The following is a 16,485-nucleotide window of genomic DNA, read 5'->3' as shown; positions in this document are numbered from 1 at the left end:
ATTAGGGGACCTTAAGCCCTTCAGTTCTATGACAATGCAGCAATTCTGATCCAGTCTCCCTACTCATCCAAGGCCATACAATTCAAACTGTTTAAATACATAACCTCTTATATATATTTGTTTAATGGAAAAGTGTCCAAGACACAGTAAGTTCATATATATTTGTGAAATTTCAATATTGCTTTCATTGGCTAAGCCTGAGAAAGTTCAAGGAAAATCCATCTCTTCCAACTATGCTTGTGTTGCTGCGCCCCAAAATAACAAAGTATTTCACACAAAGTGTCCTGGTCAATTTTCTTTTTCTTATACCTGAGCTCTGGCTTGCACCCTGCACTCCAGGTAATAAAGAGAAGGAAAAAGTTAGGGACAGGAGTTAGGCTAAACTCAGGAATTAGACTGAGAAAGGTAAACTTCTCAAGGAAAATGTCAAGGTGGAGGGGACTTGAAATGTCTATTTTTCAGAAATCCCGAGTAAGGGCGAGATCACAGAATTCTTCTTTAGAAAACTTTTTTACTATAAAGTCTCTGCTGAAATCTTTTTAAACACTTTGAAGTAGTATAAATACATTCAAGCTTTAACAAATAGACTGTGTAAATATCATCACAGAGCAGAAAGTGCCTAAAAATGTTATTTAGGGAGTCAGTTACTATTGAGTACCCATTGTACCAGGCTCCCTAACTACGCAACCGTTAATAACAACAGAAGTACAACAAAGCTGGTATTCCAAAACCAGGCCTTTCTAAGTTGTTTCAATGCAATCCAATCTAACCATCATTTACCACATATACTTTATCACGGTACTAGACAACGGAGATACAAAGATAAAGCACTTGGGTGCCCCCCTTTCTCCCCAAAAGGTGTCCCCAGAAAAGCAACAGCCTGTTCAAACTGCTCTGTGGGTACACCCCCTCAAAACTATAGCTTAGGAGCCCCTAACCACAAATAATTGTTGAATTTGATTAGATTCAAATTGCAAAGGAGGTCGGAGGTGTCTCCCTCATTGCAATGTGGGCTCCTTGAGGGAAGGGTCTGTGTTTTCACCTTTCTTAGTCTCCCCAAGGAGACGAAGTGTAATTGTTTGGCGGTTGATTGATTGGTTGATCTGAGTTCAGGACCTTGCTTTGCTACTTCCTCTCTTATGGAACTTGGGGTCTGGAACTCGTTTCCCCATTTGGAAAAGATGGGGATTGGATTAGATCGAGCTTAGGGTCCCTCCCTCCGAGCTCTAAGAGTCTATATGATCCTATGAAGCCCCTCCAACCTAGTTAGTGTAAGAGGCCTAAAGAGCCCGGGCTTTGGAGCCCGAAGAGCAGTTCTTCGGGCCCCGCTCTGCTGAGTCCTTGTGGAGCGGGACAGCTCGCTTCAAAATCACCTCCCCTCTCCAGGCCTCGGTTTCCTCCTCTGTAAAAGGACAAAGCAAACTCTAAATCCTGCGGTCTAGTGTGGCCATCCAATACTCGCCAGTCAGGGGCCTGCCTTCTGCAGCCGGGCTCTTTTCGAACTTTCAACCCTCTCCCAATTTGGCTTTAATCCGCCGCAAAGTGCAGAAGCGCTCAGCGGGGAGGGGGCGGGCGGGAGGGGAGGGGGGTGGATGTGGCGAGGGGCGGGGCGTGTGTGGCGAGGGGCGGGGCTAGAGCAAGGCTGGGAAGGGGAGGTTCCGAAGGGAGCCGGTTGCCGGGGTAACCAAAAGTGTAGTCGCGCGCACCCAGCGGAGCCACCTCACAGCTCGGGGTCCAGATCCAGGGCCTGGGGTGGAAGCCGAACAGCTACTCCCCAGGGCAGGCCCAAGGGGTTGCTCCCAAAACTGTGAGGAACTGGCAGGTCAAGGCAGCAGCAGAGGCGAGGTGAGAGCAGGAGGAGGGGCCGGGCGAGCGGGGCGGGGCAGCCTCCTCCAGACCGCCTTCTCGCCTCCAGGCCGCTGGGGTCGGGGGACGGGGAGTTCTCACGGTCTCTGCGCAGGCGCTTGCGGGGTGGGGGTAGAGCGCGACCACTGAGCGGCTAGAGGTGCTGGGCGCTGGGGTTTGCGGTGTGGTCAGCCCCCGGGAGAGGAAGCACCCTCGGCCAGGGAAGGTCTTGGGAGCCCAGAGAGGTCGCGCTGGGCCGCGCAGTTTAGTCATAACCCCCCGAAAAGAACCTTGAAGATGGGTCTACCACGTATTGTCCAGGGGCTGACTCGCCCACGCTTGTGTGCTTCTCCTGGGGTCCAGGGTTTCCCTAGTTCACTTAAATGAAGGAATGTTATTAATTAGGGATATCAATATCCCTAGTTATTTAAGTTATACCAAGTGTTGGGAACTAGAAGGCACATGAGAGGTCACTGAGGCTAACCCATTCATTTTACAGATGAAGAAACTGAGGCCCAGAGATGTGAACTGACTTGGTAGAAGCCAAATGTATGATAAGGAGGACCTAATCCGTTGCCCCTTTTCATTCTGTCACCCCTACAAACTGTGCATCTTTGTATATTCTGCAAGACGATACAAATCAGCAAAGAGCCATGGACACAGGGGTTTCTAGACTTGGGGTTACTAGAGTGAGGAAGACCTGAGTTCTTTCATCTCCACCATTTGCTAGCTGAGTGATTACAGGAAGTCCTCCTTTCACCTCTGTCTTGCCTCAGTTTCCTCAACTGTAAAATGCATAGGTGTAGTAGTACCTACCTCCCACGGTTATTTCCAGGATCAAATGAGATAATACTTTTCAAGCTCTTAGCACATAACATAGTAGGCACTTAATAAATTCTTGTCTCCCTCCTTCCTTCATTGTCATTCTCCCCAAATTGAAGCTTCAGCTCTTAGATTGCTAACATTTTGTCCAGGCCTTTCCTACTTGTAGTAGAGCTTGATCTGCAAATTTCTCAGGCTCCTTGATGGAATTCCTGACCTGGACTAGACCAAGTCCTAAAACACAATCACTGGTTTCCTGAAGAGGAAAACAAAAGTCACCAAATACCAAATCTGTACTTTGGTAAAGAATGATGCTGCAAAAAAAAAAATTCCAATTTCTTAATATCAACCAGGTATCCTCTAATAAAACATAAGGAAACTTGAGGTGTAGGGAGGAACAGAAGACTGCAAAGACACTTTTTTTTTGTTTCCACTCTTTTCACAGTTATGGAATGCTAAAGTAGGTAGGAGATGCAGCTGTCAGAAATGAGTAAGCAATTGATGGTGGTAGGTATCTGAGCATAGTGGAAACTGGAAGAGATGTCAGTGTTGGAATGCTGAAACAAGTTGAGGTATTAGGAGAACCATAGACACAGAACAAGTCAAGAAGACTAGTGAAACTAAGTGAATCTGTGGATCTAAGAAGCCAGAAGGCAGCCACAGCATATTCCCTTCTAACATTAAAATGTCAGAAAATGGAATAAAGTAGCCATGAGAATCTTTGGAAAATTTTTGTATCTCAAGATTGCATTCCTCGACTATCCTGACAAATACTGTAAAACTTTGACCGACTCCAGTACTTAGGGAAAGAATAGACTGTTTTGATTAATGGATTTTATGATTGATTATATAATGTATTCATATAATTTTCTGTATTTTATATTAACATAAATTTATTATTTGATGATTCAGTGTGTTGCAGTAGTTTAAAGTTATCCTTTTGAACATGTTCTTGTTGTATAGTACTATAAAGATAAGGTATGGGAGATTGGGAAGAACCCAAGACTACCAAGGAAATTGCTTTTCCAACAAATCCCTGATATAAGCTTATTTTGTTGTGATTTGCTTCTTTCCCCCAAGCATTTCTCCCCAGTTGAAGGGAAGAGTTAACTGAATTCTGAATTAATTGAATAGTTCAGTTATTTGGGTTCTGATTAAGTGGATACTCAGTTTTCATTATTTAAGTTTATTTAAAGGCACCAAAATAAGAGTGTTCTGTTTGCAGTTTATATTACTTAATATTTATTATAATAAACACTTCTAGAGCCACAAAATAATTCCTTAGAAATTGTTTTGCAGTTTGCCTATATGCAAAAAAAAGAAAATTTCAGCCTTGCATATTGGGAAAAAATGTCAGAAGAGTCAGACAAAGATGAGCAGCTCAAAGACCAAACAACCAGTGATGAAGATGAGTTGGTATGTTTTATGCTAAAGTAAAGCTCCCTAACGTAGCCTGCAAATTCTAAACTTATTTTGTTTTTATGAGTACCCTAGTATTCTTTATATGAAGCAGTGTATGCCATAAATACTAAAGTAATTTAATATTGAAATTGTTAAAGAATTCCATATGTTGAAAATGCTACATTTCAGCCACATGGAATTTGCCCTATCTAAAAAAACAAACAAACCATATTTAAATAAATCTATGATCTCACCAATGTGGATTTTCCCTCCAGTAAAGTAGGTCTCAACTCATCTATGCCTAACTATTCTGTGTTCTTAAACTCTTGACTATCTCTTCCCAAAAGTTCACCACAGCCCCCCACCCCAATAATCTACTAGTGGCCTGAATTAATGATATTATTTTGATGCAGTACTTTATCTAACAAATTCTAGTTCTTCATTAAGTTGTGGATATGAAATTAGGATTCATATTTAAAAATAATTCATATCCATTTAATTTTACACATCAAGTTTTCATCTTACATATCATCATAATAGGTTTACTGTGCCTTTGAGGTCACAGAGGACAAGGACTTAAATGGGGAAGTAAAGAAACAAAAACATGGCTTTCTTTTTTAGTTATTTTAAACAGATAAATGCATCTGTTTTGCATTTCTAAGTGATTTACTCCATTAAATTAGAAATGATCATGTAAATTATGATTCTAAAGTAAACATGAAAAAAATGTAAAATCTTTGTTTCCTTTTGCTACTATCATTCTAATTCATAATTTTAACCTTGTAATATATTTTGCCATGATCCCACCGACTTATTTAAACTTTAGTCTGTGGGTAGCATATTCAGCTGCACTGCAGCCTCAACTAGTTCTTTGATTTCCACCTAGCTACTACTACAGTAGGATTGGTGATACTTTTAGGCTTTTGGATTTATGTTTTAAAATAAATCTCTTGTTTTAGGATAATGATACCTTTATGAAATATGTAAGCGAAGATCTCCATCGGCGTGCACTGTTTACAGGTTTGAGCTCACAAATTCACTCTTGATTCTCTTTATGATGACATTCTAAATTGAATGGAAAGCAGGAAGTTCTAGAGAAGTCATAGCAATAGAGCATGTGGGGAGAATAAAATGCAAAATGGGTGGGAACAGAAAGAGAAATTTGAGGTTCTTCTCATTTATGACCTTATTACCATGGTGTAGTGGAAAGAATACTGGATTCAGAGTCAGTTAGAGGATCGGTGTTCAAACCTTGGCTCTATTTCTTTAGAATTAGGTCTGTGTGACTTTGGGCAAGTCAAACATCTCTGGCATTAGTTACTTTGTTTAAAATGAAATTGTAATAGATAATGTCTGAGGAACCTTCTAGCTCGAAATCCTCCAATTCTATTACTACGATAAATAAGAATATTTTAGCGTACTAGTGTAACTTGTTTTAAGTAAACTTTGACATATGGAAATCTAAATTAAAAATAAAGTAAGGATTGATTACTTTCTTTTTTAAATACTATTCCTATATTGGTAGTTTGATTTAATTTACAAGTTACCAGCTACACATATCTTTATGGAAGTGCATGATAGTAGTAGTTGACATTTATGTAGGTTTTCTGATGCAATGCTGCTTATAATCCTCTGGTTTTGTCTATAATGTTTAGTAAATTGTCGTGTCCACTTGGCAGAAACATTAAATTTTGCTGGCTGAAGCTATTTCTAGACTCTTTTGACTAATGACGGGTGCCTGCTGTAGTAATTATTTAATATTCTAAAGTTTCCTAAGAAATAAAGAATGCCCCTAAAAGTCTTGGTACAATTTTAAGCTATTAAAACTTTAATACACTAATAATCAGAGAAAAAGTAAATGTCTTTACTTTTATCCATATCCCATTTTTCAGTGTCAATAGATTTTTTTTTTTCAAAATAGATCAGGGAACTACTATGGTCTGCTGTTGTAATCTTTATCTTTTAATTTAGTGTTGACTTGACCTTTGTTCTAATCAATGATCTCATTATACACATGATTCTGAAATGACTCCCACCCACATTAGTAACCAATCTTTTAAGATATTCTTGCCACATTCAATGCCTTTCATTTATCTTCTTTAAGAGAATATATTCAGGCATGAGACTTCTAAATAATTTACAAGCCTTTGGCCTTTTTCATTTAATAATCTCAGATGATGTTTTGAAGCACATTTTTTCCACCATCTTCTCCCGTCCTCACCTTTCCTTTGAAGTCACTCAATATTAAGGTGTCTGTTGACTTGATTTGCAAGACTTTATCAAATTCAGTGTCAGTGTCTAAACCAGATGTTGGTGCTTTGTGGAGGTCTGTCTGTCAACCTTTATGCGCACTCAAGGTAAAAGGAGCAAGTATTGTGAAAAATGTTCATGACATCATAGATCTGTAATTAGAAGGTACCTCCGTCCATTCTGAGGTTCTGGACCAGTCAACATCTTCATTTTGCAGATGAGGAAAATGAGGCCCAGGGAGATTAAATGACTTTCCAAGGTCACACAGGTAGTAAACATCAGACCTAGAATTTGAACTCTGGTCCTCTTGAGTACACAATCAGTGATCTTTCACATAGTTATGTCTCCTTTTCTTTGAGAGCTCTATTAAACCAACACTGCCAAGATGTTCACTTCTCCAAGAGAATCTATGAAATTTCTTTGTGTCTTCTGGTTTTGTTTTTGAAAATGTCAGTGGGGCATATTTCAGTTTCTCCAATAGTGTATCAATTTAGTCATTGGCTAAAGATCTCATAGTAAGAGTACAACAGTTAGAATTAATGTCCCTAAATTTTCTGAAACTTCTAATCCATTCCACATTTGCATCTCTTATATGGCATCATGATTATAGAATTAATCACCTAGTAGCCAACCTATTGACTATCCCCTCTGTACCTACCTGAGCGGGTCCTTAGATAGCAGATGCAGTCTGTTATGAGGACCACAAATGAAGTCTTTCCATCCTTATAGAACCTACTAGAGCCTGCACTCTGGTGGCAAAACCATTGAAAAGCTTTGGTTACCTCCATACCACAATTAAGATTTTTAGTGGAGGGGAAAAGTGAAGCTACAGAAAGATTGGCCCAAAAGCCAACTAAGTCAGATCATCCTATGAATATTTATGTTATGTAAAATGGAACAGTTACCAGCATTTTCATAGTGATCTATTTTAATCACCATTGAAGAGTGGGGTCACCATATTTAAACTGCAATCTTAACATATCCAATATGAAGTGTGTGAAATAGAAGTACTTTAAGAAAATTAAGTTGGGAAGAGCTGTTGGATATCTCTAAATACAAATGAAATATGCATTGGAGATGACAAAATTTAAAGGCACGTAGGGATCAAGTATCAAAGTATCTCAAAGAAGGGAAGATTATGTTATTATGATGGTGTAGGCAAGAGGCAGTGAGCTTCTGAGCCAAAGTGGTGGCTATTGAGTGGAAAAGAGAAATGCAAGAGCTGTTGCAGAGGTAGAGGTAACAAAATTCGGGAACTGATTAGATATGAGGGATGAAAGAGGGGATGAATCCAGGATGACTCCAAGGTTACATATTTAGATGGCCTCGGCAGAAATGGCAGCCTGTAGAACATATATGTAGGTATTAGGGATACGTGATTAGTTACATTTTAGACGTTCTAAGACAGAGAATTTGTTGCAAAGTCCAGGTGGGGATATCCAAGAGGTAATTGGAGGTATCTGGAGTTGAGAAGAAAAGAAGATCAGGGCTGTATGTCAAGATTTAGAAGTCATTGTGTAAAGTTAATTAAAGCCATGGGAACTAATGAGTTCCCAATTACCTCTAGATTCTGACAGTAACTATTTGTAGCAGTGTGGCCATCACCTATGGGACCTACCCACCCCACCCCCAACCCCCACCATCTGCCAACATGTGAGTGTAGGTTGAGGTGATCGAACCAAGCAAGAAATAGAAAAGAGAAGGGAAATCTCTGGCCCATGTTATAAATCTCCCTATGCATCTTTGAATTCTTCATATTCATCATTTCTTAATAGTGTAATAATATCACATTAAATTAACTTACCATAATTTATTTAACCATTCCATAGACAATGGGCACCCACATTCCAATTCTCTTCCGTCACAAAAAGTGTTACTATATTTTTGTGTATGTGGAACTTTTCTGTCTTTGACTTTCTTGGTATATATGACTATCAGTAAACTCTATGAATTAAAGGGCATGGATATTTTAAACACACTTTAAGCATAATTCCAAATTGCTTTCTAGAATTGTTAGACCAATGTGCAGCTCTACCAACTGAATATCTGTCTTAGGCTACTAGATGGCATAATGGATAGAGGGCCAGGCTGATGTGAGGAAGATTCATCATCCTAAATTTAAATCTGGCCTCAGATACTTGCTAGCTATGTGATCCTGGGCAAGTCACTTAACCCTGTTTGCCAGTCTCCTCATCAGTAAAATGAGCTGGACAAGGAAATGGCAACCCACGCCAATGCCCTTGCCAGGAAAACTCCAAACAGGGTCGCGACGAGTTGGACATGACTGAAACGACTCAACAACGACAACAACTTTAAAGACAGGATCCCCGTGCCTTTGCAAACAGAGACGGGAGGGAAGTCCCGGAGAGGCAGAAGAAACGAAGAACTTTATGGAAGTGGAGAGTTAATCTTAGCGAGGGAGGACACCTATCTTTTATAACCAGGAAGAAGAATGGTAGAAATCAGAGTAGAGAAAGAAATATTTAGGCATCAAGAAAGGGCTGATGGCTTTGATCTCAAGGAGGGTTTGAAGCAAAAGGTGTGAGCAATATCAGGAACTTGAGGATAATAAAAGAGGTCTGGAAAAGCTATTTTGGGAGTGTGCTAGAGATGAAAAGAATGACCAAGTAGGAGCAAAATCAAACAGTATATATTAAATTAGATAATGTTAATGTGTAGTGTGGGTAACCTGGAGGCAGTGTGGCATAGGAGGAAATAGCCTTGGATTTGGAGTCAGAGGACCTGGGTTCCAATCTCAATTCTTCCACTTATTAACTGTGTGACCTTAGACAAGTCATGTAACTTTAACTTCTCTGGGCCTCAGTTTCCTCATATGTAAAATTAAGGGGTGAGACTAGGTGACCTATCCAGTTCCTTCTAATAAATCAACACAGTTATTTTATTCTCTAGCAACACTCAGAAGTTCTCTTCCAGGAATAGAGAAAGTAGTTCATGGGAGTGGTTCCTGGTTTAGGATTAGCACACCTGAAAATTAAGGGGTTGAGATAATCTAATATAGGTTAAGGTTTCATTGACATCACTGATCCTGCAGTAAAGGGAGTCAAGTTAATAAATGGAGTTAATGAATTGAGAGATGTTAAGAGACTGGAGAGCTAGGATGGGGGGCTAGAAGGGAGGTTAAGAAGTAGAAGGCAACATGAAAGTATCCAAAATAGAGAAATTGAGTTTGATATTTCAGAATTCCAGGGTATGACCACCTTTGGTTTGTGGTTGATGCAGAGAAGAGAAGACTGTGAATGTGATTCATACTCTTCATTCAATGCGGCATTGATTAGGTTGCATCAGCACCTTAACTGCATTGGGTTTTTGGGAGTATTACTCCTTTAAAGGTGCCCAGCCTCCAGCCAAAAGTACAACTTTTCAGTTGTTTGCATTTTAAGGTTTCCGTTAACTAGATGTGGAGCCACAGTTGTACAAAATACCTACAGTTTGCCTTATCTTTCTTTAATAATAGCCAAAATTTATATAGCACTTCAAGGTCTGCAAAATGCTTTACTTAGCATTAGTATATTTCTGAGGCAGTTATACAAGGCTTTATGGGACCTTGCTGGGCCAAAGACACATTAAAAGACTGGTAAGAATTGGGGGAAAGGAAAGAAAAGAACTTTTCCCCTGAACTTGTTTTTTGTGCTTGTTCAAATTTATTTGCATGGGGGATATAAAGCATTTTTGGGACCTTTGATAAGACTGCAGGTGGGTCAGACTTACACAAATCTGTAGGGTTCCTTTAATAGAGTCCTCCCAAATTTAGATGTGGGCACATGATTCCTATGAGGAAATAATGCAATGTCACATGAATTTTCTGATCCCAAGTCAGAGTGAAGCTTTGAAAGAGATGTTTCCTTTGGTGACTAGGAAATACAAGTTTGAACAAAAAAAGAGAGATTTAAACCTGAGGGCACTAGTTAGGTGTAGTAACTCTATGTTATGAAGAGTGTGGTGCCTATGGTGAAGAATTGTCTTCTGGAGAGGAAACATCCATTCTAGTCTGCATTGGTTCTGAGTTACAGACAAGACCTGTTGCAGGAGAAAAGCTGCTACGGGATTTTTCTTTTCCAAATGATAATGTATCTGGACCTTGCTTTTCTAAAAGAAATGTAAGAAAAGGCCTCTGTGATTTTAGTAAAAGAGCAATGGCAGAGTCCATTCTTCTTAAGATGAGAAAGTAGCTCCTCAAATGAAGACCATGCCTGATGCCAGAAGCTGGCAGCAGAAAGAAGCTCTACAAAGAGGTGCCCAAAGGAGTCACATCTGCCAATGTCCAACACGGTGATGTCAACAGAGACCATTATTACTGGAGACGGCACATCCAGCGGAGAGGAAATCAACAAGCATTTCTTAAGTACCTACTACAAGCTAGGGTATCCAAAGAGCAAAATGAAATGATCCCTGCCTTCAAGAGCTCATTCTGCTAAGGGGAACAACATATGCGAATATAAACATATGCAAAATATAGACAAAGAAAAAGCAAGGTGATTTGGGGGCAAGGAGAGGCATTCACACAAGATGAGCAAGGAGTATGCATGGCAAGAAAAGTGCCATCACCTCACCTAAAGATATATTCCTGAAAAGTTGTATGTGGATAGAATTTTAGAATTAAAATTATATTTAAAATGAAATGAGATATTTACTATATATAGGGACTCCATGGTGAATTTTTTAATTACAAAAAACCCCTCACATCTTTTTTAAGAAAATGAATTTTAAATTCATTACAGTATTACAAAGAACAATTCTATGTAACAGCCGTTACCATTTGTTAATAGAGAGGTTCATCACCAGAAGGGTAGCCACTAAGTGAAGAATTTTTTAGCCATAGCAACTCATCAAGCTGTTTGCTAAGTTGTGGAGGAGTTTTGATCTGCATTAGTGCAAGGACTACTCACACTGGTGAAATGACAGGCCTTTTAAAGAAGTATATGGTATATAGAAATAATGAGGAAATCACTTAAATTCTTTCTTTGCAAGGAATAAAACCCATTCAAGTTGGTTTCTGTTCATATAATGAACATAATAAAACAGATTTTTTTATTGTGTGCTGTTTGTAGTATGAGAAAAAAGGAGAAGCAATCTATGGTTAAGCTCTTTAAACTTCTGTTACGTTATCAAATGGCATTTACATCCTTCTCATTTCTCTTTGATTCAAATATCCTAATTATATAACAAAACCAATTCAAAATTTGAAGCTGCAGTAAAAACAAAAGAACACACAAAAAAAGATCCAGGCGGCTGTGAGTAAGAAAAAGGAAGAGTTGTGTACCTGATTACTTTTCACTTTCGAATTCACTGTGGAGAAGCAGGTTATCAGTTCATTTTTCATTTTTGTAGTAATAAGAAGTTCACATTCATATAAGCATTAAAGTTTGCAAGTAGTTTATGTAAAATATTTCCTTAGTCTTAATATAATCCTGCAAAAAAAAGTGTAAACCTCCCCCTCTCCCTACCCTGTCCCTCTCCTGGCCCCCATTTTTCAAATGAGGAAACAGGCTAACAGAGGTTACATGACTTGCCCACGGTCTCCTCGATAATAAGGGTATGTCTAAAGCAGTATTAAATCGAGGTCTTTTTGACTCTGAGTCCAAAACACTACCCGTAACACTTTGCTGACTCTTGGATCATCCAGAATAAGAATATCATTTCTAGCAATGTATTTATTTTGCCATAATTCCATTACACCATAACTGGGATGCCTCATAGAGTTGGTAATAAAATAATTTTTTTCTATATTAAGTTGGCTTAAAATTAGGTACATCTATTTACCAAAAAAGTAATATTTGGTAAATAAAAGGTGTTATGCAAATGCCAAGTAATTGTTAATAATTTTGGTAGAGGAAAAACTTCGTTTAATGAATTCAAATGATGTTGAAGAAACAAAGGAAACTTCAAACATGAACATTTTTGTGATTTTGTCTTTGTCCCCAATCAGCCCTTTCCTTGCGTTTGCCTTCCAACAGATGCTACTGGTGACCAGTCTTTACCTCGGACTACACAGATTTTGTTGGAATATCAGCTAGGGAGATGGGTACCACGTCTTCGTGAGCCCCGAGACCTATATGGTATCTCTTCATCTGGTCCACTGAGTCAAACAAGATGGCCATGCCACTGTGAAGTAGTTGAAGAGAAAATCCGGCACATTGGTATGTCCTTATCAGCTGCATTTAGGATATAAAGCATAGCAAACTTACTTTACCAGTCTGAGGAGATCCCTGACCAGAAAAAGGATTGGGGAGCTTCAGCCACCTCTGGATATGGGACTTAAAATGTGTAAGACATTTGGTAATCTTTCATATTTGCAACCATGAGTGCTGTGCTCTATTATTAACCAGACCAATACTCCACTCCATAACCTCACACCCCTCCCCCCTCCCCCTCCACACTCAGATAGAGACTCAGCCATAGTTTTTGGGCACTACATAGTTCCATTCTGATTCAACCAACATCCAATAAATTGGACTCTGAGACAGGTGCAGGGGTGTGATAGGAACTTTGAGAGCTTTGACTAACAATCAAGAACTTACTTAGCCTCTCTACTTAAAAGCTTTTTCTTTTTACATTTTCCCCCCTTATTCTCTTTGTTATTCTCTTGACCTTAATGTTTGTTCCCAAGACAAATGCCTTTCTTGCCAGCCCAGTCAATAATACTATAGAACTTTGGAAAGTGGTAATTCAATCAATCACAACTTTCCCTCTTTTTACCATATATAAAGGCTAAATCTGTCCAATGCTAATACATAAAGGGTGAGTCTTACACTTTATGAATGACAACTGATTTTACTGGTGCTCGTAGTTACTTAGCTAATGAAAGAGGTTCATACCAAAAGAAAAACATTTGAACTTATTACAGTAATTACTTTCATGCAAATGGATACTTCTAATGGGCTTTCAAATATTTCTTAATTGGGTTGAATATCTTGTACTCTTGCTTCATATACAACTCAATTTAACAAACTATTTTTACATAATAATTTTGTTGTATATTAAGGAATAGAAAGTCATGCATAGTAGATTTGCAGTTTCATGTACAACCTTCTTTTTTGTTGTGCTATATTATGGACATGCTTGTTTTGTTCCATAAATTAAAAGTAAAACTAAAAATTTTGATATATTTCATTTCCCCCCAATTACATGTTAAAACAATTTTTAATAAAGTTTTGACTTCCAAATTCTATCTCTCCTTTCCCCCTCCTTGAGCTGGTTATACATATGCAATCATGTAAAACATTTCCATATTAGTTATTTTGGTACAAGAAGACTCAAATAAAAGAAAAAGAATGAAAGAAAGAAAGTGAAAAATAGAGTCCTTCAGTCTATATTCAAACTATCAGTTCTTTCTTTGGAGGCAGATAGTATACTTCATCATTAATCTTTTTGGATTGTCTTAGATCATTGTATTTCTGAGAATAGTTAAGTCATTCACGTTTCTTTATTGAACAGTATTGCAGTTACTGTGTACAGTGTTCTGGTTCTGTTCACTTCACTTTGCATTAGTTCATGTAAAATCCAGGTTTTTCTGAAATCATCCTTACTTGTCATTTCTTATAGTACAATAATATTCTGTCATAATCATATAACACAGGTTGTTTAGCCATTTGCCATATAAAAATTTTTGTACAAATAGGTCCTTTGCCGCCCCCTTCCTTTTTCACATCTTTGGGATATAGACCTAGAAGTGCTATTTCTAGATCAATGGGTATGCACAGTTTTGTAGCCCTTTGGACAGAGTTCCAAATTACTCTCCAGAATGGTTGGATCAGTTTACAGCTCCACCAACAGTGCATTAGTGTCCCAATTTTCCAACATCCATCATTTTCCTTTTTTGTCATATTAGCCAATCTGATAAGTGTGAGATGGTATCTCAAGAGTTGTTTTAATTTGCATTTCTCTAATCAGTGATTTAGAGCATTTTTCAATATGACTTTGATTTTTTTTTATCTTAAAAACTGCCTGTTCATATCCTTTGGTCATTTATCAATTGGGGAATGACTTATATTTTTATAAATTTGACTCAATGAGGACTTTATCAGAAGTACTTGTTAAAAAAATTTCCCCATTTTCTGCATTCCTTTTAATTTTGGTTGCATTGGTTTTGTTTATGCAAAAACTTTTTAATTTTATATAATAAAAATTATCTGTTTTACATTTTGTAATGCTCTGTATTTTTTGGTCTAAATCCTTCTGTTATCCATAGAGCTGACAAATAAACTATTCCACACTCTCCTAATTTGTTTATGGTATCATCCTTTATGTGTAAATCATGCACCCATTTTGACTTTATCTTGGCATATGGTGTGAGATGTTGGTCTATACCTAGTTTCTGTCTCCCTGGAGGTAATAGGCAGCCACTGGAATTTATTGAGTAAGGGAGTGGGGGAAGGGAGGTATGTTTACATGATCAGACCTGCATTTTAGGAAAATCATTTTAGTGGTTATAGACTTAATCATCACAAAAATATTTAAATGCACAAAGAAGAATAAAAAGTACAATTACATAAGTAATCATAAATGTCTTTAAATTTTATTATAAAAACAGAATATTGTTTAAATATTAAATTAATAAAACTAAATTTAAATGTTAAATTAATAAATTAATTTAAATATTAAATTTTAAAATATGTTTACAGAATTGTTCTTTACATGTATCTTTTTATTGTTTTTAAATTTAATTATTTTGTTCTGAACTTAAATTTTGTTCCAAACATCAAATAAAACAAACATTTCTATATACAAATTAGAACATAAAGACTGTCCATAAAACAGTGAATTTCTATTACATATAGTTTGCTTTTTCATTTAAGTATAAAATAAATTCAAATGTAACTTTCAAACCTGTCCTGCTTATCTGTGTTTCTTTCTAGACTTCAATCAGTTATTTTCTCTGCATTTAGATAATTAAATGACTATTTCTTTTTCTTTTTTTTATCTTATCAGTATTCTGCCCTCTTCCCCCAACTACTGCCCTACAATTGAAGAAAAAAGAAAAATAAAACAGTTGTAATAAATATGGATAGTCAAGCGAAACAAATTCCCACATTGGCTGTGTACAAATATGTGTGCCTGATTCTGTATCTTGAGTCCACCACCTCTCTGTCAGGAGGTAAATAGAATGTTCCATCATTGGTCATCTGGAATTGTGACTGGCATTTTATTTTTCAGAATTCTTAATTCTTTCGAAGTTGCTTTTCTTTACAAACATTCTTATTGTACAAGTTGTTCTCTGAGTTCTACTCACTTTAATAAGCATCAGTTCATACAAGTCTTCCCATATTTCTCTGAAACCACCAAACCACAATGATATTTCATTATATTCATATACCGTAATTTGTTCATCATTCCTCAATTGATAAGCATTGTTTTACTTAGCTTCCTAAAAGAGCTATTGTAAATATTTTGTACATATGGATCCTATTCCTCTTTCTTTGATCTTTTTGGTGTATTATTCTAGTAGTAGTTATCAGTGGGTCAAAAGACATGAGCAATTTAGTAACTTTAGGAATGTTACTTTACGTTACTTTTCAGAATGGTAAGATTAGTTAATAGCTGCACCAACAGTGCATTAATTAGTGTGCCTGTTTTCCCCTGTCCCCTTTGTCATTTTCTTTTTTTTTTTTCATTTTTGCCTATCTGATGGATATGAGATAGCACCTCAGAGTTTTTAAATGTTTATTTCTCTATTAGTAATTTGGGGCATTTTTCATATGGGAGCTGCTAGCTTGGATTTATTCCTTTAAGGACGACATGTTCATATCCTTTAACTATTTCGTTATTGGAGAATGTCTTTTGTTTTTATATACAAGATGTCCCAAAAGTCTTAGTACAGTTTTAAGCTTCTGGAGCTTAAAACTCAGTATTTGAATATATTTCTTGTGTATCTTATATGTTGGACTTTTATCAGAGAAATCTGCTACAAAGATTTTTTTCCTAGGTAGCTCTTTCCCTTTTAATTTCAACTGCATTGGTTTTATTTGGCAAAACCTTTTAAAAATTTATGTACTCAACATTGACCATTTTACCTTCTGTGATCTTTCCTCTTCCTTATTTGGTCATGAATTCTTCTCTGTCCACAAGTTTAAAAGATATTTCTTTCTTTTCTTCTCTAACTGGTTTACAATATGACTTTTTTATATCTAAGTCATATCTATTGGACTG

At 37.2% G+C, this 16,485-nt stretch overlaps 1 protein-coding gene across 1 annotated transcript; it reads left to right on the top strand.

Annotated features, from left to right (window-relative positions):
• The first annotated feature begins 1,680 nt into the window (after window positions 1-1,680).
• Window positions 1,681-14,556, top strand: LOC144457005 (cytosolic carboxypeptidase 3-like). The gene is made up of 4 exons (XM_078153618.1): window positions 1,681-1,845; window positions 3,967-4,083; window positions 5,028-5,088; window positions 12,294-14,556. The coding sequence occupies exons 2-4, from the start codon at window positions 3,976-3,978 to the stop codon at window positions 12,506-12,508; spliced, it is 384 nt and encodes a 127-aa protein (XP_078009744.1). The 5' UTR covers window positions 1,681-1,845; window positions 3,967-3,975; the 3' UTR covers window positions 12,509-14,556.
• The last annotated feature ends 1,929 nt before the right edge of the window (window positions 14,557-16,485 follow it).

This window comes from Phascolarctos cinereus, unplaced genomic scaffold (assembly GCF_003287225.1).
Source record: "Phascolarctos cinereus isolate Bilbo 61053 unplaced genomic scaffold, phaCin_HiC Scaffold_1;HRSCAF=81, whole genome shotgun sequence".
NCBI classification, from domain to species: domain Eukaryota; kingdom Metazoa; phylum Chordata; class Mammalia; order Diprotodontia; family Phascolarctidae; genus Phascolarctos; species Phascolarctos cinereus.
This window is presented reverse-complemented; position numbering and strand designations above follow the sequence as displayed.